Raw genomic sequence first — 22,616 nt, 5'->3', positions numbered from 1 at the left:
CCGCCTCGGGGGGCCACCTCGGGGGGCCACCTCGGGGGAGCCGCCTCGGGGGGCCACCTCGGGTGAGCCCCCTCGGGGAGCCGCCCCGGGGGAGCTGCCTCAGGGAACCACCTCGGGGAGCCCCCTCAGGGAGCCGCCTCGGGGGGCCACCTCGGGGGGCCACCTCGGGGGAGCCGCCTCGGGGGGCCACCTCGGGTGAGCCCCCTCGGGGAGCCGCCCCGGGGGAGCTGCCTCAGGGAACCACCTCGGGGAGCCCCCTCAGGGAGCCGCCTCGGGGGGCCACCTCGGGGGGCCACCTCGGGGGAGCCGCCTCGGGGGGCCACCTCGGGTGAGCCCCCTCGGGGAGCCGCCCCGGGGGAGCTGCCTCAGGGAACCACCTCGGGGAGCCCCCTCAGGGAGCCGCCTCGGGGAAGCCCCCTCGGGGGCGGCGGGAGGCACCAGGCCAGGTCCCGTCTCCGCGGCAGCTTCCCGGCTTTTCCCTCCCGGAATCGGAACATCGGTTCGCGGCTTTAATAATTCACCAAACAGTGACCGAAAACGCGGGCGCGCTCCGGGACAGCAGCGGGGCCGGCCCGCAGCCGCGCCGCTCCGGCTTCCACCCGTCCTCGGCTGCGCACCGAAATGGGGCACTTGCCCAGCCTAGAATCAGAGACTCATTTAGGTTGGAAAAGACCTTTAAGATCATCCAGTCCAACCATTAACCTAACACTGCCAAGTCCACCACTAAACCAATTAAGGGGAGAGTAATAATTAATTTCATGTTTCCTGGCTTGGTGGCTGGATTTTTTAATGAAAGCAAAACTGGGAATCACTAAGCTTGCAAAGGACCTCTAAGATCATCAGTCCAACCATCAACCCAACACTGCCATGCCCACTAAACCATGGCCCAAAGTGCCACGTCTGCATGTTTTTTGAATACGAGAGTAACAGCCTGAATAACTTCCTGTACCAGCTAAACAGCCCTAATGCGATTTAAAACACTTGAAAAAACCCAGCATTTATAAAAGTCAGGCAAACCACCAGACACTGAAGACCTCAGGGCCGTAACCAGGACCTGCGCGTCCCCTCAGACATTCTGCGGGCACAAGAAGGCCCGGTCACCGCAGCAGACGGGCTTGCGAGGGCTAACGATGGACGACCGCCCAGCAGCTGGTAGCTGGCGCGGAGATGGATCGCAATCCCGGGACATGGCCCGGGAGCTGCCTGGAAAGCAGCGGCGGCAGGGAACCGGCTGTGCCCCACTGGTCGGGGCGTTCGGCTCCTGGGGCGCACCTCGCCATGGCCCCTGCCCCGCCTCGGTCGCTCCCCTGTGTCCCCCGCTTCTCGGGGAGGGTCCCCGGGCTGGGTTTCAACCAGCACTGGCAAGGGAGCGGGCTCACAAACAATAAATTTGTCTTTTTTTAAAAAGTCAACATTTCCAGCCAAGTGCCCTTATTTAAGGGGGTTGCCGACTTTTCGCCTTTTTAAACAGCTTACCCTGTTTCAGTGAGCTGCTCCCTTGCACGCCGCTCGGGGTTCTGTTTAGCCAACAATTCTCAGCTGACTCCTTCAAGAAGGTCAGACGTCAAAACAAAAACATTTTATAAATAATAAATGCCGAGTCCATTTCATTTGCCTTTTTTAACCTGCGGGGTCGATGTTTTCCAAGTTGAAACATCAAAAACCTATTTCAAAATGAAATGAAATCTGAGATTCTCATATAATTGCCCAACACCAGTTGATGAATACTTAAGGAAAACACCAGTTTTACAAGACCAGTAACAAAACCCCATGATGTTGGGCAACATTTCCATGCTATTATTCAGCATATGAACGGATAAAAAACCATATGTAGGGCTGCGCAAACAGTACTTTAAAAAAAACAAAGATACAATCTCTGCCTCAAGAAATCTGCAATACAAAGGCTTGGTCCTGCAAGATGCTGAGTATGACATCTCAAGCCTATACTTAATGCATTATAAATTAAAAAAAAAAAGTCAGCAAAGCAATTAACTTGATAAATATTACGTACACATTGAGGCATCCTGACTGCCAAAGTGGTCAGAACCTTATTTCTATATGCTAACCCTCCCTTGTATTGAGAACAGCTACGTGTTTCCAGTGGTGAGACCTAATTTGGTTATGACAATGGTTACAAAAGGCTTAGTTCCAAGGATTTGCTCCTAAACATCTCACCTGCTAGAAGTTGTGGAAGGAGTATGTTATTTCGTACCAAACAGATTCACAAACTACCTTGTAAAAAATTAGTGTTTTAATATGGTACTTTATCCAGTGCTAAAAAAAAGAAGTTTGAATTTAGTTTAGAATCTCCTTAATGGCAAACATGTACCAAGAGTGACCTATTCCGTGAGACTGCCTTTGTGTGCCAGGTATGAGTGATAGAACTCGGGATCAGAAATAACCTAATATGGCAGGTAGCGAATCTTTTTGACACCTTTTTGTTGCCAGCTGACTCCCAAAACTATTCCTAACACAGCAATGAGATTACAGCCTTGAGTAAGTACCATAAAACTGTTTGCTAGCTTTTTTTTTTTACTGGCAGACTACCTAGAAAGATCCCCAAATTCCAGGAATTTCTAGTGTAACGCCACCACCCTTTCTGCACTGCCAGTAACCAGTTAGAGAACAGCATCGGGAAGCAAAGGTCTGCAGTTAGCGCTTCCTCAGCAAAGAACAGAGTGTTCTGGAGAAAAAGGACAGACGGTCTTAAAATACTAGCTGAGCACGTTTGGTTTACATTTGCACAACAGTCTAAAAACGCCAAGGTTTTATTTATTCACAAAAGCAAATGCCTTCTTTTAAAAGCAGATAATTTGATTTGTTACTAAAATTGAGGACTGTTTTTTCTCTTCTTTCTCTGACTCTATCTAGTAGGTTAGAGATGGTATCTTAGTTATATGGACTAATGGTGGTTTTGTAGAGCCAGCATGTCTCCCCCATTACTAAATAGTAATTATTAAATTACTGTAGCTCCTGTAGCAGTTACAGGAAACCAGAATTGCGTTGTGGTGTTTGCAGTGGGTTTCATGGACATTTGCTTTTCTTGCTTCCTCCATTGTCAGACTTGTTGGCTGTATGGGAACTACCACAGCAGATCTGCTCCTTATCCCCCACAAAACTGTGACTGGTACCAAACACTCCAGAACACATACTTTCTTTTTTTTTTTTTCTGGGCTTACCTTCAGTGACAGCAGATGACTGCTGTTTGACTTGGAAGAAAAAAAACATTACTGTAGCAGTCTATTCTACAAAGCAAACGTAATGATGAAAGAGTGCCAAACATCTGTAACTCTAGCTGAGAACAAGGTCACTGACGCTCACCCCAGCTCGCTGCTCTCCCTCCAGCTGTCAGGAGTTGCAAACACCCCTAGAAACTCCAAGTTCTGGGGAGGGAAAGAGGTGACACACATCTCACAGCCACTTAAACCAGATCAAATTGTTCTGTGTTTTTCCCTGACTTCCTACAGATCTGGAGAAGCCTCCTGAGCATCAGGGTCAAGCTCAGCCTGCCATCCTTTCCCCTCTTTGGTGGAATTGGGACGCTACAGACTAAACGCTCAGTGGTGTTATATGGTGGCAGCACGTTATATGGAGCAGACGTAGAGAAATGAGTTGAGGTGTGAGGTTTCTCTCTACTCAGACTTGTCTGTACTCACCAGTCCCGATCACAGGGGGAAGGCTTTTGCACTCCCACTTAGCAAATGCCTACAAGGTGCACGGGAGCAGGTCTGCGGCCTCCACAGGTGACGCAGCACCAGACACTGGCGTTACCTCACACCGGCTCTGCAGCCAGCGCCGGGCTGCCCTCACAGCAAAGGCCCCTCCCGGGACACGGCCTGGCCCGAGCCCTGAGGGGCCAGCGTACCTCAGGGGGCCGGGCTGGGCCCGCACACCCCCGGGGCACCCCCGCAGCCTGGTGCCGCACCGGGAGGGCCGTACACACCTGCTCACGCCCCCAGGCCGGGGCACAGGGCCGCAGCGGGGCACAGGGCCGAGGACACCCCGCGCCGAGGACAGCCGCACCAGCCCCGCGCAGCCACCGAGCGCGGCCCGGCTCCGCCACAGGGAGGGTTTATAAGGCGTGCGGCGGCCTCGAGACACGAGCAATGATTGGACCAGAGAGAGTGGGCGGGGATACGCGGAAAAACTCTCCCAATAAAATGCGAGGGGCGGGGCTTCCGGGGCAGCCCTGGGCAGCTATTGGCTGTCTCTGGGGTTGGGCGGGACTGGGGCAGCGCGCGAAGACTTGAAGCGGTTTCCTAGGCGGTTGTGCGGCGGGAGCGCCGGGGCCATGGCGGCGGCCCCCGCCGAGGTGAGTCCTGCCGCTCCTCCGCTCCGTTCTGCACGGCCGGCTAGTGGCCTGCTTGGGCCCCCCCGGGCCCCCCCGGCTGTGGCGCGGCAGAGGGCCGAGAGGGGCAGTGAGTGGGGGGGTGGTGGTGCCGCCGCCGGTGCCGCCTCCTCGGCCGGGCGGCGCCGCGCCGTCAGCGGCCCGGCTCCTCTCTCCGCAGACTACGCTTCCCAGCACAGCCGGCGGCTCGCCCTTCCGCTTTGCCGCCCGTGGTGCGTGCCGGGAAGGCCGTGCGCGGCCTATCCCCGGGGCGGGGGGCACGCCGGGGGTGCGGGCACCGGCCGCGGGCGCGGGGCACGCCGGGAAGGCGGGGCCGGGCCCGGGCGGGCGCAGGGCATGCCGGGAGGGTGCTCAGCCAGGGGCCGGGCCCCGGCCCGACCGGGAGGGTCTCCGTGCCCCCCCCGGGAGGGTCTCCGTGCCCCCCCCGGCCGCCTGTGCAGCGCCGGGGGGGTCTGCCGTGAGGGGGGGCCCCGGGGGGGGCCCTAGGGCCTGGCGGGCCCCGCCTGTTGCAGCCTGCCTGCACCCCGGCGCGGCCGCCCTGTTGTGGGGGCCTTTCTAAAGAATTCCCACAGGTGTCTTCTGGTCCTTGTTTAATTAATTTAGGTGAAGTGCGGATGTGGGAGGATAAAGCTTTACATTTCTCGCTGTTCTTTTCGTTCTAATGGGTTTGAATAATAATCAGTGGAGATCAGCCAGTCTGTTGATTCTCTTTTTTTTTTTTTTTCTGTGCGCAAGCTCACCTTAAACACTTTTAAATACTAAAAAGAGTTGACATAGTGTAATCTCCCTTCATGTAAATACCGCTTAATTCTTAAAATACAATGATAATGTTATATGTATATAATTGTATGTAAGGGGTCAACCAAGGCTTTGGAATGAAGTTGGGCACCAAAAGTCATTACTACATAAGCGACATTTATCATAGTAAGAACAATCTTATTTTGCTTCCTAGTTTCCGTTAGAAGATTCGAATTCAGACTTGCAGAAAACCCCTGATAGTGACTCTGACAGCGGACAGGGCAGCTGTGAGACAGCCTCTCCAGGTCGCTTCAGCAAGGGGATAGCGTCTCTTGATGATAGAGGTCTGTAATACTTCCATGAATCACGATGTGGTTGTTGCCTTCAAGGGTGCATTTTTTTGTTTTATAAATACTTTTTTAGGAAGCTGTCATTGCTTGACCTGTATGAACCCAAACTGCCTTTTTTTGTTGCTCAGAATGTGGGCAGACATGTAAATCTCTGAAAAGCGTTTTTTGAGGTACAGAAAGGGAAATAGTAAATGGGATGTAAGTGTCTTAATTGCTTATTTCCTTTCTTTTTATGATTTGGTTAACCTATGTACTTGTTTAGTTACTGTGGGTTTTATTACTGTTTCAAGGCAATCACTAATCTATTGGTGAAGCATTTTCAGTTTTGCCTTTTTTTTTTGAAGGTTAAAAACCTATAACATCAATTTGGGTCAATTATGTGCTGCACTACAGGGAGAACTGGATTTTGAAAACTTGAGTTCAAGCCGATTTGTTATAGATGTTGATATCTGTGAAATGTAACAGATATGTAACTTTATGTTTCACTGATTGATTGTTAATTAAGTTGCAGAATTTTCCTCTCTGTCACATGCATAATTTCTTTTCTTTTAATATACTTTCTCAGATTCAGAAGAAGAGATTTTTGTACGTAAAAAAGCAAAAGCAAAAAGCAAGAAGGTGCTTCAGGACAGCGAGAGCGAAGATGGAGAGGATGGTGGCTCTTATGTGCAGAACAATACTCCGGGTGGAGACAAGGAAAATGGAGAGGAAAAAGAGAATGTTACTGCCCAGAGGAACAGGAAATCTCATCGGATTCGCCAGGGTCTGCTAGACAGTGATGACAGTGACACTGCTGACCAATTGCAGATTGAAAACCTTGAAACAAGCAAAAAGTCTGGCTTGCCTGAGAGTGAGTTGGAAGAGGAGAGACCCCTAAAATCTGGGAAGAAGTACAGAGAACATAAACATGATTTTGAAGAAGAGACAGCAAAAAAAGCTGTAGGAAAATCAAGAAGAAGAAAGGAGAAGGAGAGAAGAATTGAGTCCATTAAACAGCTGAAAAAAGAAAAGAAGCCTAGAGCGGAGGTATGTATTTTGGCAGAAAATCTCAGACATTTTCTCAACTAAGTTAAATTTATTACTCTGTTGGTTATTGTGTTTCAATGCTTCGGCATTGCTAGTGTCCACATTCCTACAGCAGGTGTGGTATCCACAGGGATCCACTCAACACCATGTAAGTCTACCAGTTTCATCTGCAAAGAAAGTACAAACCCTAACACTTGATTTAATGTCAGTGCGTGTTAAGCCAGGCAGAAATTCTTTGAGTTCTCTGGGTTTGTTGGGGGTGTGCTAGGTGCACAAACGGCTTTGATTGGTATTTCAGCTTTTCTCTGCATTGCTCTGCTAGCTTCTGGAGCAAGCTTTGGACTACTTTCAAATTGGAATTCTGGTCTAAATAAATGGCTGCTTGGGAGGTTGAGTATTGTTGCTATTTATAAAATGTGTATTTCAAGTGTTAATTTATTCTCTCTAAGCCATTTTGGTCTTCAGTAAGTATTGAAATTCCCTACTTAAAGCCTTAGAGAGCACTGCTCCATGAATTACCTTTTCAGCTTTGCAGTGCTATAAAGTCAATGTGCTGGCTTACAGGACACACGAGGTGCTAGATTAAAGATGGCATGTACTTTTTCTAACTTCTCTCATCAAGACCTTTTGACAGTAATGTTAAATGAACGTCAAAAAACTGAAGGGGACCTTCTGAAAGGAATCACACAAATACTTTATTCTTGTGGCAAGCAGGTCGATGGTGGTGAGAGGTATCCTTTTAATGACAGTGGATGTCTTCTTGATGACAAAGAACTTTTTGATAATGGCTTAGAAGAGGAAGACGATTACCCCCCAGAGGATGAAGAGTCAATAGAATCAATACGAGCAGCAGTGAAAAACAAAATAAAAAAATATAAGGTAACATTTGATAGTGATACGAGATTATTGGTTATTAATGGGAGGTATTGTACATGAGCATGTATTAAAATTTTTGACAATGGTGCGTTTCTAGTGCTATGACAGCGGAGAGAATAGTCCTCTGCTTTTTGTTCTTAAAGATGGAGGGTTGTCGTCCCGCAAAGTTATATATAGTAGGAGCTTTGGAAATCTACCACAAGTATTATGCAGGATTATGTGTTGGTTTATGAGAATACTTGCTGGTTGTGCTGACCAGTGATGATTCTATACAATTATTTTTACTTTTGACTTATTTGCCCTTGGTAGGGCCTGTGTATCTAGACATAAATAAATAAATTAATATCTTCTTATGCACTGTAGAACAAAGAACGGTTTTCTGAGGGCGAAGGCTACAAACACGTATTTGATGATGAGAATGAGGAACCTGTATTAAAAGAACCAAAAAGGAAGGTGAAGTATTCTTCATCTTAAAGCTCTCCATTGTTTGTTGTAATGACTAATGGGTTTTGTATGCACACTGTCCAATGTTTTTGTCGATTTGCTATTTTTAATCTTTTTTTTTTTAACTGGCTGCTTTATTCTGACTCCTTTCTGTTTGAAAGGGAAAAATAAACTATTTAGAAAGTATAGATAGAGTGCCATATTTTGTTTTCTGCCTTCAGAAGCCTTTCTTTTCTTTCCTTAAGGAGCGGAAAGCAGCAAGGTTAAGTAAAGAAGCCATTAAACAACTACATAGTGAGACCCAACGACTTATTAGAGGTAAAACTTTGTGTGTAGAGGGATGTAAACTATTAGGAAATTCAGGGGAGAAGTTCAAAGAATTCACCTGAAAGGTTAGAGCCTTCTTTCACCTAGCATGAGTTATTTAGGGTTGAAGGGTGCAAGACCATTTTTATTCAAGGACCTGTTAAAAGGTATCTTTGTAACTAATAAAAAAAAAAAAATCATTGTGCAAACACTTGAGCCTGTAAACTTGTGTAAAGTTAGTGCAATGTTTAGAGAGTTTGGTAGGCATGTAATAAAATTGAAACTGGTCCTCACATTCTGATATTAACATCACGGTTAATTTCCTAATGAATCCATGGACATGTTGCAAATTTGGTCTTCCAGACTGTTGCTGTTGGAACTCTTTCCCAAACAGCAGTGTTTGCTGTATTCAAGTTTTAAACTGTGGTGTTTGTGCCTAGTCAGATGTCTTTGCTGCCAAATACTTGTGTCAAGCTTCTTTGAATTTCAGAGATATCAAATAAATGCCTTGGATGATGTTTTAAATTTTCTTTCACCTGCTTTCTCTGGTAGAATCGTCTGTGTCTCTCCCGTATCATGTGCCTGAAACCAAAAGCATTCACGACTTCTTCAAGCGTAGACCTCGACCAGTATGTCAAGGAAATGCCATGGCATTGCTGAAGTAAGGACTTAAACCTTCCTCATATTTTTTCATAAATTTTGAGGATATCCTGGCTTTGCTTTTGAGGATAACCAGATTTTTGCATGCTATAGGCATTGCACAACGTACACACCTGCTCTGTGTACGGTCACAGCTTTTTTCTGGTTTAATTTTAGCTGTTGCTTTGACTGGAAAGTTTTATTAAGAAACTTTCTTAGGCTCCTTTAATTCTGTGAACACCTGGAAATTAGGAGCATGTCACTGATACCATGAGGCAATGCTGCACTCGATACAGTCGTACTATTGAAGTGATGGGGGCCTAGCAGTAACTCCAGATAAAGTAACATGTGCACACAAAGTTACTTTAATGTGGTTTAGGCTGGACCCCAACATTTTACTTGGACTATTTCTTCTTTTGATTAATGTGTAGTAAAATACTTAAGCTACTGTAGTCACAAAATCTCTCAGGAATTTTGTACTGTGATAGTGTAACTACCTAGTACAAACTCTTTACAGTTCCTTATCTCCTCAAAACGAAGTTTTCCAGACTTCTGTCCTTCACCTCTTCCTACACATCAGTTACAATAACTAGAAAATTACTTCTTTCTTTCTGAGTTTGTTCTTGACCTCTCCTCTCCTTTCACAATAGCCACGGGTGATAGATTTCTTTCTGCCTTCATTAGGTCTGCTAAATACCAGCTATCCCTAAATGAAGAATCTGCAGACACTAAGAACTTGAACACGGATTGCAAAGATGGGCGAATCGAAGGTGATCAATCAGCAGCTAATGAACCAGAAACTAGCCTTGGCAGAGATGTTGATACTACTGTGAACAAGCCTCTTGCTGATGCAGGGAAGAACTTGACAGAAGACTGTGCTGAAAAGCCCAGGCAGGACAGTGATGATTCTGTTACAGTTAGGACTGTAACAACTGATAGTAATACAGGAGAACAGCAGCACTCTAACTTCCTAAGCACTGACTGTGGTGAGCAAAACGAGAATGAAATTCCTCTAGCAGTTGGAGGAGATGCCTGTGAGCGAGGAGATGCCTGTGAGCAAGGAGATGAAACAGCACCAGACTTAGAATGTGAAAAAAGCAATCAACAAGTGGGGCCTGGATTGGTGGCACAACCTGAAAAAGTGAGGAAGTCCAAGTTGGATAAACTTCGTGAACTGGGAATAGACCTGTCCATCAAGCCAAGAATCTGCTCTGGCAATGAATCCTTTATAAATCTCGATGAATCCGATTCAAATAAAGGTATTGCTTTTATTGTTGTAATCCTGTCAGATCTGTCCAAGTAAGCAGAGTTAATCTGACTTTAACTGGAAAATCTCTGAGAAATGTTTGGGTGATAGAACAGTCAGGCACGTTCTCTTACTAGTATGGATTCTTTGCTTAATGTTGGTATCCATGTTCTTTCAGCTGATGTTTCTAAGGGAAGTTCCGAGTCCTTAATATTTGAAAGCTTGAAGGAGTGCTCAGTGGTAACTATTTGATGATGAATGATTTATTTCCAGTTTGCTGTAGCAAATTATGTTGGCACTTAAAGCACATGAGAGCACTTCTTGCAAATTGGCTCAAAATGAGGTATGCAGTAATTATCTGGAAACAAAACTGGCCTGTGTTCCAGTGTATTTACCACTGATTTTGTTAAAAGGCAAGGCTGGATAGCAAGCAAAAATTTGCTTTTGTAGCAAGAAAGTTTTGAATGTCTTTTAGGTACTGGAATTTGAACATCTATTCATCAATATTAAATAGTTGACCTTGTTTCAGGGAAAGAATGCAAATGATTAGGCAATTTTATAATTCCATTGAATCTGTTAATGTATTAGAAGATATTAAGAGGGTGTCTGGATTAGATGCTACTTCTGTGCATGCAGGAAACTGACTTCTGCCAAGATACAGTGTGTTTGTCAGCCATCAGTCTGGTTTTACATGTATGTGTTAAGAGAAATTGAGAGATGCCTGGTGGCTGGAAGGCTAGACTGGAAGTCAGTTGAGGTCTTGTGGATAAATCATAGTCAATGGTAAGGTAATTTAATATTGGCTAATATCAATTAAGTACAAGTTACAGCAAAAATATTCTATAATGGTTTATTGTTTTATTAGTCAAATAGAATGGTTTTGCAAATATTTTAATATTAAAGATTCAGAGTTTTTAACTAACTTCCTTTGAAAAAGAAATTCTCAAGACCCCTTTATATAGCTTTTACACTCAATACTTTTAAATGCTATCAAATTAATGTAACTTGCATTTTGAAATTTAATTAATATTGTATTTATAGATTTTTATATATTTTTAATATATATGTTTATCTTATGTATCCATAAATATGTATTTAAAGAATTAGAAGCCTTGAAAGCACGTTTCTTGAAGCACACTCTTCAAACATCAAAATCCAAAGCTGAACGGACCATAAACATGAACATTATTCGTAAGGAGACTACATCTGAAGGAAAGGAGGAACTGAAAGCAGACGTGGTACCAGCAGTATTAGCTGCGGAGAGCCTGGATGAAAGAGTCCACACAAAGCCAGGTCAGTTTGGGAGAAGTGATGATGGTTGAACTGGAAAATGCTTTGTCTTTTTTTTTTTTTTTTTTTCTCTCTCATTTCCCCCTTTCCCAATATTGCCCCATGAAATACAGATGAAGGGATCTTTATGTCTAAAATTAATATGTATGTTCCCTCTAATGGATAGCCCTGGTTTGAGGAAAAAAAAAAAAAAAAAAAAAATCTCGATAGACCTTTTAAATAGTACTGGCCAGTGTAGAACAGCCTCAGTCAGATCTTTGTGGCTGGTGCTCTGGATTTCTCCCCATCTGTACCAAAATCTATATAAACATACATCTGCACCGTTGTTTTCCACCAGCCCTCTGAATGTAACTCTCGGACTTCTTGTGAACTATTACCATTTATTAGATCTCTCATGTTTCGTTATTTCTATACTGCAGTTTCTAATAGAATTGTATGCATTTGCAAACAAAAATGTGTGGAATGTGACTCTCCCATAGTATCCATTAAAAGAAATGGATTATTTGGCTGGTTCTGTGGGCACACGTTATTTTTAGCTGCTCTTAACTGTTTCATGTGCTATAGCACATCTGCCCACGGCAATTGGATGCTCTTGTTCCCAAAAGACACAGCGGAGAGACAGACCCTACTCTCATTCAGAGTGCTGCGCCGGTGGCATTTACGGATAATGAGAAATCTTGATAATTCATGAGATTGTGTGGTCTCTAAATTGAGCTCACTGAAACTAACTGGTCTAGCTCTTACAGCTGGCAGATCAATTCATAAAAACATTTAAAAACAAGTAATTTTTAAATTCCCTTTTTATGTGTGTAGTTACATTAGATTGGATGCTTGAAGGCAATGAAGTTAAGGATTCACTGTAGTACATCTTATATTAATTTATTCATTGCTGTCCAGGTGAAAAGCTACAAGCGCTGAAGGCTAAACTCCAGGAGGCCATGAAACTCCGCAGGACTGAGGAACGCCAAAAGCGGCAAGCATTGTTTAAACTGGATAATGAGGACATGTTGGAGGAAGAAGAGGAGGAGGAGGAAGAGATGACAGATGAGTCTGAGGAAGAGGAAGAAGGCGATCATGAGGTCTGTATGCAACATTTTTACATAACGTAGTCAGCTTTTCAATTCTGCTGCCTCTCCCCAATGAAATGAGACTTTTGTACACTATTAATATTAGGAAAATTGCCAAGAATTTTTCCTAGAAGCTAAAAAATGTTTGGGGGTTGGATTCTCTAAACCGGAATTTATTATTATTTTCTTTATTTGTCTAAACAATATTTTGAAAAAAAAGTGTATAAAAGAATCTGGTGCCACTTTCCCTTTTTATATATCCTTGGCTCGTTGCTAGCAGGAGACAAACTGAGGTCACCTGCCTGATCTGGGGTAGGGTTTGCCATGGCCTTTTCCTTTTTAAAAAGGGTCGGAATAGCTTGGCTGTTTCAAGCACCTCTGTCAGTTGTCTCAGAGTGGAATAGGTGCATTTTTAAATACTGTGAATGTCACTCAGCTTCATCCTCCATATGTTAAAATTTTTTTTCTTGAAAAGTATGCAAGGAAGTTGACAGATCAAAGCAATAATCACCATATCTCTGCTATGTTTGGGGATGTTTTTTAGAATGTGGAATTTCTGCTTGGCGAAGCAGAGGAAGATAATGAAGAGGAAGATAATGAAGATATAGAAGAGAAACACATTGAAGATGGTGATAAAGAAACCGACAAAGAATCAATTGATGGAGAAAAGCTGGAGAAATCTGTGCATTGTGATTCTGTTCCCAAGCCACCTTCGACAGAGTCTACATTGATGCTTTTTAAGGACAGCTCCTCCAAAATGGGGTAAATAAACCAAGCTTTAAAAATGGTGCCTGAGCAATTTTAAGTTTGATCAATACACATAGATGTTTTGATTTAAAGTACTTTTTACAACTATTTTTTCTGTCTTGTTCCAGTAGTTATATGTGCATTCATATATTTTTTCTTTAAAGAACTTAATGACTGTAATTGCTGTTTAGTGGAATAATCTCTTTCTTAATCAAAGTGTACTAGATGTATTTTTGGGTGGCACCTTGTTTTTTGCAATTAGGTTTGACAGACAATAGTGATCTTGTATATATTAGCAAATACATTTTATTTAATGAATTGCAGGTATTCTCTTCCTGATGAGAAACTTGAAATGGAAGAAGCTGCAGACAAAGGACCTACCAAGTTAGGTAAAGTAGAACTATTATCGTAGCCAGTGTTTTTTTTCACATGGCACATGTGGAAGTTTCTGTTTGGGATTGGTATTCCATATTTTTGTTATTTCGTCATCTGTATATTTATACAGTATGACTATAAAAGCTTAGACTGATGAAAGAAATGTGAGGGCTTGAAAAAACTGGAGGAAAATAAAGTTCAAAATTTTTCTGGAAAAAATACAGAAACAGTCAGAAATAAAGATGAAATTCAGTAAAAAAATGCAACGCGCATCCTCTGTGACGAAAGAAATCCGACACGAGCACAGAATAATGATTTTTTAGCAAGGTGTTGGTGTTGCAGAATAGTCTTTTGAGGTTTTACTGGATCACAAAAATACTCCACGTTAAGCACGGTATTTAAATATTTATTTTCTTTTCAGAGGATGATGATTCGTTTTCTCTACCAACACCAGCAAAAGAGAATAGCCATAACAGCAGCTTTGAGTTGATTGGCTCCATGATTCCATCATATCAGCCCTGTAACAAACAGATGTCACGTGGGGGGAACTTTTTATCTGCAGCAGGAGGTTTCAGGTCACCTTCCCCAGGTTTCTTCAAAACAAGCTTTATCAGCTCTGCTTCCAAGGTAAGGTTCTCACTGCTATTCCCATTGTATATTAGCACAATGGGTAGTGAATAAATGTGTTTTATCCTGACTGTCATATTTATCAGAAGAAAAACAGAAGAAGGCATCTGTCGAAATGCTTTTATATGACTAAGATCTCAGAAAAGCAAACTGTCCCTGGGGTTTAAAATGTTTCTACATTGGAATGGATAAAAATGGCATTATAAAAAACTTACATTCTAAAACATCAAAGAAAAGATGCTGTAATCTGGTTTTGGTATCTAAAATATGTACATAGTAAATATTTTTTTAAGCATACTTACATGGGCTACACAACATCTGATGCCAGTGAAATCCTATGATTTATCAGAGCAGTGTGGACATACTTAACTCCTGCATGGTGTTAATCCTTTAAAATAGCTTAAAGGTTTTACCCCATTCTTGCTTTTGACTTCTAGGATTGCAAGACAAATAACTTGTTTTATTTTTGTTTAATAAACTTGTTTATTTTTACATTCCTTTGACTAGAGCTCAGGAAAGACGTCTGAGCCCTCTCTTCCCATAGAAGATTCCCAGGACCTGTATAATGCCTCTCCTGAGCCTAAGAGTTTATTTCCAGGGGCTGGGGAGTCACAGTTTCAATTTTCTCTGGAAGATGACACTCAGAGCCAGCTGCTTGATGCAGATGGGTAAGTAATAGGTGTAAAGGATGACATTTTGTGCCCTTTAACAGAAATAGGACGTACAGACCAGCAAGATTTTTCTAACCTACAGACTTTCTTTCAGGTTCTTGAATGTTGGACAACATAGGAATAAATACCAGTCCTCAAAGCATCAGCTGACTCTGGCTAGTATGGATGAGAATGCAATGGATGCCAATATGGATGAGTTACTGGACTTGTGTTCTGGACAGTTTAGTAGTCAAACTGAACACGTGCCAAATACCAGCAGCAGCAAAAAGCAGAACATGGAAGAATTGCTCGATCTTTGCTCAGGAAAATTTGTGTCTCAGAGTATGTCCTGAATTCTGTTTTCAGCTTTGCTGGTTACTTGATTTATAGGCTTTATGCTACGGTACCCTTTAGTTCTGGGCACTAATGAAGAATGTGGACCTTCCGAGAGCGCTAACAATTCATTGCTTTTGTGGGAGCATGCTAACTGTCATTTCTAGGATGCTCTCTGACATTTTAAGAGTAGAAACATATGTGTCTAGTAAGTTGCCATCTTATTACTTTTTTGTAGCAGGTTCTCCAACATGGGCATCTTCAGTATCTTCCAAGGCGGAAAAAGACAGTGATATAGAAGATCCAATGGCAGAAGCTCTAGCACTTTGTTCAGGCTCCTTTCCCACAGACAGGTTAGCATTATTCTTCCGAAAGCTTACAAAAGCTTATAGTGGTAATTGTTTCACTCTTAATATGTTTTCTTTTTCAAATTCAAAATGCTGTAACCAAAAGTGTGGTCTGATTTGGAGGTGAAGGGGAGGAATATTGCAAATTGCTCAGCAATTGCTCTCTAAATCCGCAGCCTATACTGTTTCCCACAGCTACTGTGAAGGGAAATTCTTCTTTGTCTTTCACTGATAGTGAAAGATGTGTTGAAGAGCTTTCATCAAACTGAGAAAAGATTGTTACAACGTAGGACTCCTGGGTTCTGTTCTGGGCTGTGGCCAAACTACGGGAACCATAACCAAATGTTAAGTTGGATATTTGCATTTTTTCCATTGATTAAACTAGAAAGGTGTATGGCTGCCTGACAAAAAGATAATGAGGCTTAACAAATAGGAATGTTAGGGGGATGCAAGAGGGATTTTAGAGGGAAACAAGCTCAGAAATTAGTACTTGTCCCATGGTTTCTGCAAGTGAAGACCTGAGGTCTTAAAACAGCAGCGCTAATGGGGATTTGGGGCATTTAAAGCTAAATGAGCTCTTTGAGCACTCACAGGTAATTGCCTGAGCCCAGCTGATGTGGTAGTTGAAATTTTGCCTTGAATTATTGCAAAGCCCTCATTGGAGGTGAAAGGAAAACGTGTATTTCTTTCACTTACTTTTCCCCTAGGGAAGAGGAAGACGAGGAGGAGCAAGAAGAACTTGGTGATTTTCAGCTTGTAACAGATGACAATGCCTTTGATAGTGAAGAGGTATGAACTGATGGAGCAAGGCAACTGCTACAGCATTCAGACTAAGAGAATTACATTTACCTACTTAGTTTTTTAATATAACCATCAGCGCAAAGTATCACGACTTCCATAACAAGCTACTGAAACGTTTTTAAGAGCAATGTTTGGATCATTTAAAATGTCTCCTTAATATGATGATATACTGGATAAAGCATCTTAGCATAGCAAATCCTCTGAAAACTCTCTGGTGTTTTAGTCTGTTTATTGATTGAAGAATAGAAGAAGCTGTAATTACAAAGTAATCCACTTTCAGAAATTCCTTAATTTCTGAAAACTTTTTCTTTGATAGGATGAAAAAAGTGGAGATAGTGATGCTGAAGAAGCAGAAGTGAGTGATGAAGAAGAACCACTGCTGAGACATAGACAGGGCTTGAAGAAGAAACTGTAAGTACATCTTTTTTGTATCTTAATTGCCAGACAGAATAGAATATTAATAGCATGAGAAATTTAGTCTATAATTATTCCCTCCCCAGCATTAGTAGCTAATGTTTATATGGTGTTGGCTCTCGCTGGTTTTTTTGCTTTGGTGCTGTCGCATTGCATGAGTTTAACTATGTTGCTGGTGGGTTATAGAGGATTTCTGTTACATTTTTCATTATAGATGGAAATCAAAAGGCCGCTATGAAAGCAATGCAACATGTTTTTTTTGAGGGGAAAAAAAAAAAAGGGAGCGCAGGAATATTGCTGTCATTCCTCATGTCTTAAGGTCTTTATTTGTTCTAATAAGTAAAACATCTAGTTGGCAGTTATCATTGCCATCACATTTGGTAGGCAACTGGCAAGGAATCTGGTGGATGGCGATAATTTGGGGTATTGCATGTTGGCAGGCTGTATGTGTAAATGTGCAAGAACTCACGTCTTAGTCTTTTCAAAAATTAAAAATGGATCATAATTTCTCATTTAGGATATGTGTTAATTCTACGTCAAAAGATAAGTCTTGCTTTCAGAAGATTTGTGTGATGATTATTGGTCTACCAAACTGAAATCTTTTAACGTTCTTTTATAGAAAACTGCAGGATTTCATGGAAGATGAGGCAGAGCTGTCAGGGAGTGATGTGGGAAGCGAGGATGAATATGACGGTGAAGACCTGAACGAATATGAAGAAGAGATTATTGATGAGGAACTCCCTAATGAAGTTGAATTAGAAAACCAAATACAGAAATTACATATGTCAGTGACAGTATTAGTATATATTTTTGTGTGTGAAGTCATGGCTCTTGGATATTATCTGGACTAACCTCCTCCCTTTCTTCGTGTTAATAGGAAGGCAATGCTTGATGATGACAAGCGTCAGTTGCGCTTGTACCAGGAGCAATACCTCATTGATGGTGACCTGCATAGCGATGGCCCTGGCAGAATGAGGAGATTCAGATGGAAAAACATAGGTGCCTTTCTGATCCATAGTTAATAGATGGGGTGAAAGATTGGAAAAAGAGAGTGTGTGTGTGTGTATGAAATAGCACTCAGCAGAAGTAAATGAAGTCTTTCAGAAATAAATTGGGGGAGGGCATTAGAGTCTGCATATTTTATGCCTGTCTTAAAATTTATAGGTAAATTTTTTTTTCCTTTGTCTAGATTATGCTTCACAGATTGACTTGTTTCAGAGAGATTCAGATAATGATGATGAAAATGAACAGTTTGATGAGACAGAAGCAAAATGGAGGAAAGAGCGATTTGAACGAGAACAGTGGCTTCGTGAGCAGGTATTAGTTAGCTTCAGGAAGGCATCTTGCTCAGTCTTTCTCAATACTATTGCTAGATGCAAAATTGTTAGTTCCTCAAGTTAAATACTGTTCATAAACACATCTTTGTTTTTCATCATAAATTCTGCTCTTTTCAAGTATTGTACAGAGAGAAACTAATTCAGAATGGAGAGGCAAAACAGCTATGTTCTGAAACAAGTCAGCTTCAAAGCTGGAATAAGTCTCTTATGCTGGGAGCATAAGTTTTAGAAGTTTCAGTATTAGGTCAACTTTGTCAGCTGAATGTGATAGTACAGGTTTGCTGTTCATGAATAGAATGAGGATGATAAAGTAAGAAATTATTGCAATAAACTTTTACAGTAGAAAGTAAATTAAAAAGACTGTATTAATTTACATTAATGAAAGGACTTGGTCTACTTAAAATACTGAATGAAATGTCCATTCTTAATATGAATTTTTTCCATTTTACGAAGTGTCTTCTCTCTGCTACAGAAGGAAAAAAATAAAGAGCAGGAGGAGGAGGAGGAGGAAGAAGAAATCGGTGAAGACAGCCAATTCATGAAACTAGCAAAAAAAGTAACTGCTAAGTCCCTACAGAAGAAAGGTAAGCTTACTTTTTATTGACGTGACAATCAAATAAGAGAAAGAAAGCTTAACTTCCAGTTGTCACTCGTGGTCTCCAGTGAATCACGCCACAGATCAGAAAACTCCAGTGTCTGGTGTTCTTACACCAGTCTGGGCTCATGACTTCCAGAACTTGAAAAGCTAAAGGTATAAAAGCATTCAAAATATGCAACCGCAAGGCTGATGATAATTGTGTGTATTTACTTAATAAAATAGTATGTTGCTTCTCGAAAAAAATGTTGTAGAGTGGAAATAAATTCCTCTTTGTCTTTGTTTAGTCTTTTATTCTTCATTTGTTTGCCTTTAAGTCACAGAGTAGAAGACTGTAAGTGACATTCAGCCTAGAAGTTTCTCCAAGTATCTGTGACTTAAGGAAAAACTATGTAATGTAGTGAAAATAAACTTAAGTTTTCCTTGGTTGTGGCAAAAACATGACTCCAAGTATGCAAAGCTGTTTCAAAACCAAATTTTCCCTTCTAACTGATAGAACTAATTGCTAGAGTCATCTACCAGTTGTATGTGTAATTGGATGCAGACCTTTTTTTCCCTACAGTATTTACTGTCTGTTGTCAATTCTAAGTTCTTCAGTTTGATATAAAATTATATTCTTTCAAATGAAGTTCAGAAACTGACACTTTCCTCTCTGTCTCTGCTAGCAAGCCCAGCAGTAGTGGCACAAGACACAACGCTACTACCCAGGAACCCGTTTGAAGCATTCAGACCTGGCAGCGACATTCAGGTTGGTAACGGTGCTGAAAAATGGTATTTCCAAACTGTGTATGTGGAACAGAGCAAAGTCAGCTGACCCTAGATTCTGGCCATTTCTGTCTTGCATGATAGCGAGTAACATTTTAGTAGGGAGTAGTCTTTTCTATTAAGAGTAACCTAAAAAGAGCCATCTTGTTTGTGTGAGTGGTTTAACACGGCATTTCTTTGTTCTTCAGATAAAAAATGGGTCTCTCTTGAACAGACCTAAAGCTGTCCTTCAGAAACTAGCAGCAATGTCAGATCTTAATCCAAACGCACCTCGAAATTCAAGGAATTTTGTCTTTCATACACTTTCCCCAGACAAGAGTGCAGAGGCCAAGGAGAAATCAAAACTTCAGGTAAAGATTTGTGTGGAATGTGCTGCCAATTATGTAGATTATTTAAATGTACAGATACTAAGCACTGCCAAGTAGTTAAGAGCGTTGCTGTTTTAAATATTCTCTATGATTTCCTAGTATGCACTCTCACACCAAACAATTCTCTCATAATTCAAAACTTAAACTTTTTGGAGATTTTTGTATATTCTAATAGTATGCCACTCCCTTGTAGGTGAAGAAAAGAGGTCCTGCTGCAGTGCTAACATCTCTGGCCAAACGGCCTAGGGTAGAGAGCACAGAGGAAACAAGTCAAAGCCGAAGCATATTTCAATACTTGGAGAGCTGAATGTTTCTGTTTAGGGCCAGAGGTTGTATCTTGTCTTTTTGCCAGTTGTGGTTTGTTTTGCAAATCTGCTAGCTATTGGCAGGAAGGTAAACACATTGCTGTATATTCTCATGCTGCCACTTAATTCACAAGTTCCAGTAATTTCCAGGCAATGGTCTTGCTTATTCCCCTTTGTTTTTTCTCAGTGCTCTGTGGCAAATGAGAGCACAAAAATCCATGCTTGGTTTGGAATGAAATGGTAACTTGGTCTTTCCCAAGCATTAAGGAAACTTACACTACTGTATACCGTCCTGATACAATCTCACATGTTTCAATAACACCAGTTTCATCTGAAAATACCATTCGTGTGATAGGTATGATGCAGAAATGCTGCAGTTAGCTTGAAGCACAGATGAAGGAGGTATTTCTGCAGTTTTGGGTAAGAAGAAAGCAGTGTTAACCATGGCAGGACATACGTTGTTTACACTTGCAGTACAAAGGTAGCTGTGGTCTCCTCCCATGTCCTATTTTCTCTAATGTTAAGCATTTATTAGCTTGACATTTTAAGAAGCTCTAATTTATATTTGAAATGTATACTTTTAAAAAAGGTCCCAGTCTTTTATGACGCAGTGTGATAAGGGTTTCTCTCCAAGTTTTTATTACTGTTCTTACACTCGCATGTAATTGTGTGTGTGTGTGGAGAAGGAAGAATGCGAATAGCAGATGTGGGAGAGGAGACGGAGGTGTGTTGGGTTTTTTTGGTTGCTTTGGGGCGGGGAAGTTGTTTGGTTTGTTTTACCCAAACTGAAGACTCTCTTAAATCATCCGTTCTGTTGTTTTCATGCACGCTGCACTCATCCAAGAGCAATCATCCATTTCTGAACAGCTAGTAATGAAAGGCCTTCTCTAGAATGAGGAAATTGGATAATAAGGAACCATCATTCACAACTAAAGAGCATGAAAGAAACTTGAGACAGAATGTACAGCATTTCTGACATTTCTGGGTACGTGGTGAATGTGTTAAAGTAGAGACCAGATAATGGTAAGACAGTGGCCTGCTCTGTAAGATCAAACATCTTTCTAGGACTTGACGCCACATATTTAGGTTGTCAACTCTGTCGGACAAGTATCCTGAGCTGTAAATCTTGTAAGATCGTAAGCATATGCCTGGTATGCTACATGTAAAATATTTCACTGTATATTATGTTTATAAAGAATTATGGTACTAATTGGAGTGCAATTTTACAATAAAACATGTTTTTAATTTTGGAGGCAGTTGGAATTCATTTACAGGATTTCACTCAGTTGTGGGTATGTGGGGGGGTTTTTTCCCAAATGTTTGTCTATCTCTTTTTTTTCTTTCCTCATTCCTGTTTTTCTTTTGTAGCCACAACTAAGCCCTTCACTAGGAACAGCTGCAATAATACTGGAATACAACAAAAACAACCACCCCTCTGTTTATTGGAGTGTAAATTCTCAAGTCCTCAAGTCTTCCACTTAAGTTTGCATAAAATTCTTGGCCCTAAGAATATGTTTCTTTGTACTGCTTCAGTAACGTTGGTTTTGTTAGTTTCTAGACAGAACTTCCTCGATCGTTGGCTTGAGGAGTGCCTATTTCAGTTCATTCTAGCAAATGTAATAATTAGTATACCTGGATTTGGAATGGGAGGTCTAGGGAAGGAGGAAAGGTCATTTATCAGATGTTTCTTGAAGAACAACATAACTGAAAGAAGATAACCAAATATCCACCCACAGTGTTTGCACTGATTTGTAAGTTGTACTCATTCAGCACAGATTTGCTGGACAAAAAAACATTTGAAGCTGCAAAATTCAGCACCTTCTCTTAATTTTGCTAATAATGCCTGCCACTAGAGAGCAGCAAGAGAATGCTCTTCCTCCAGCAACAGGGGAAGGAAGAATGATTAAAGGCTTAAACTATACGGTGACTCAAGGGGAAATTCTTACAGTTTTCCATGCTCTATGGCAATTTATATAGACCTATAATTGCTATATTTTTGCATTAGAAGGCAGTAGCTTGAAGAGGGCTGCTTTAGAGGGTTGGCTTTGTCCTAGTGGTCTTACTGGCCTCTCCTCAGCATATGCTAGCTACAATGATGGCATTTGTTTTGTTTTGTCTTTAGAATTTTCTCTTCAAAATATGTTTTGCTTGTTCCAGAGCCAAGTAGAAAAATCTTGTTGGGCCTGAAGAGCTTATAAATCGAAATACATAGAATGGGAAGATTTCTGGCTACCGCTGTTCAGAGTAAGCATTTCCCCCACAACAGCCTTTCAGGAGCTGAGGGTTTGCTGCCGGTAAGCACTACGCTGCACCCCAGAAATTCCTTGCATGGGACTACGTTCCATGCTGTGCTTTGGGGGAGGCAGGGGTAGGAGGCGGGGGGCGAGTCCTTTAGGAGCTGAAACCTCAGTAGCAGGAGGGCTTGAACCACGGGCTGAGATGCTGCTGTTCATTGCGCCAGACTCCACCTTCGCACCGGGGACGAGCGCTGTGGGTTTGGGCCTGACCCTCGCCTGTGCTCCCCCCCGTGCCGCTGACCTCTCATCCGTCTCGTCCCTCCAGCCGGCTCTTGCGGGGCTGCCCCCCGCCCCACCTCCCGTCTGGCACATTAACTCGGCTTCG

The 22,616-nt window shown here is 42.1% G+C and overlaps 1 protein-coding gene across 1 annotated transcript; it reads left to right on the top strand.

Moving 5' to 3' along the window:
* Positions 1-4,291: 4,291 nt before the first annotated feature.
* Positions 4,292-19,996, top strand: CLSPN (claspin). Its single transcript, XM_075722185.1, has 25 exons — positions 4,292-4,312; positions 5,301-5,430; positions 6,002-6,462; positions 7,174-7,341; positions 7,702-7,791; positions 8,028-8,100; positions 8,641-8,749; positions 9,412-9,986; positions 11,075-11,266; positions 12,161-12,342; positions 12,875-13,092; positions 13,402-13,466; positions 13,874-14,079; positions 14,587-14,747; positions 14,845-15,071; positions 15,301-15,415; positions 16,117-16,198; positions 16,527-16,621; positions 17,244-17,408; positions 17,502-17,623; positions 17,814-17,941; positions 18,434-18,545; positions 19,222-19,304; positions 19,510-19,671; positions 19,883-19,996. Exons 1-25 carry the CDS (start codon positions 4,292-4,294, stop codon positions 19,994-19,996), a joined length of 4,056 nt encoding a protein of 1,351 aa, XP_075578300.1.
* The last annotated feature ends 2,620 nt before the right edge of the window (positions 19,997-22,616 follow it).

This window comes from Pelecanus crispus, chromosome 16 (assembly GCF_030463565.1).
Source record: "Pelecanus crispus isolate bPelCri1 chromosome 16, bPelCri1.pri, whole genome shotgun sequence".
Lineage (NCBI taxonomy): Eukaryota > Metazoa > Chordata > Aves > Pelecaniformes > Pelecanidae > Pelecanus > Pelecanus crispus.
Note: the sequence above shows the minus strand (reverse complement) of the source record. Positions and strands in the feature narration are given on the sequence as shown.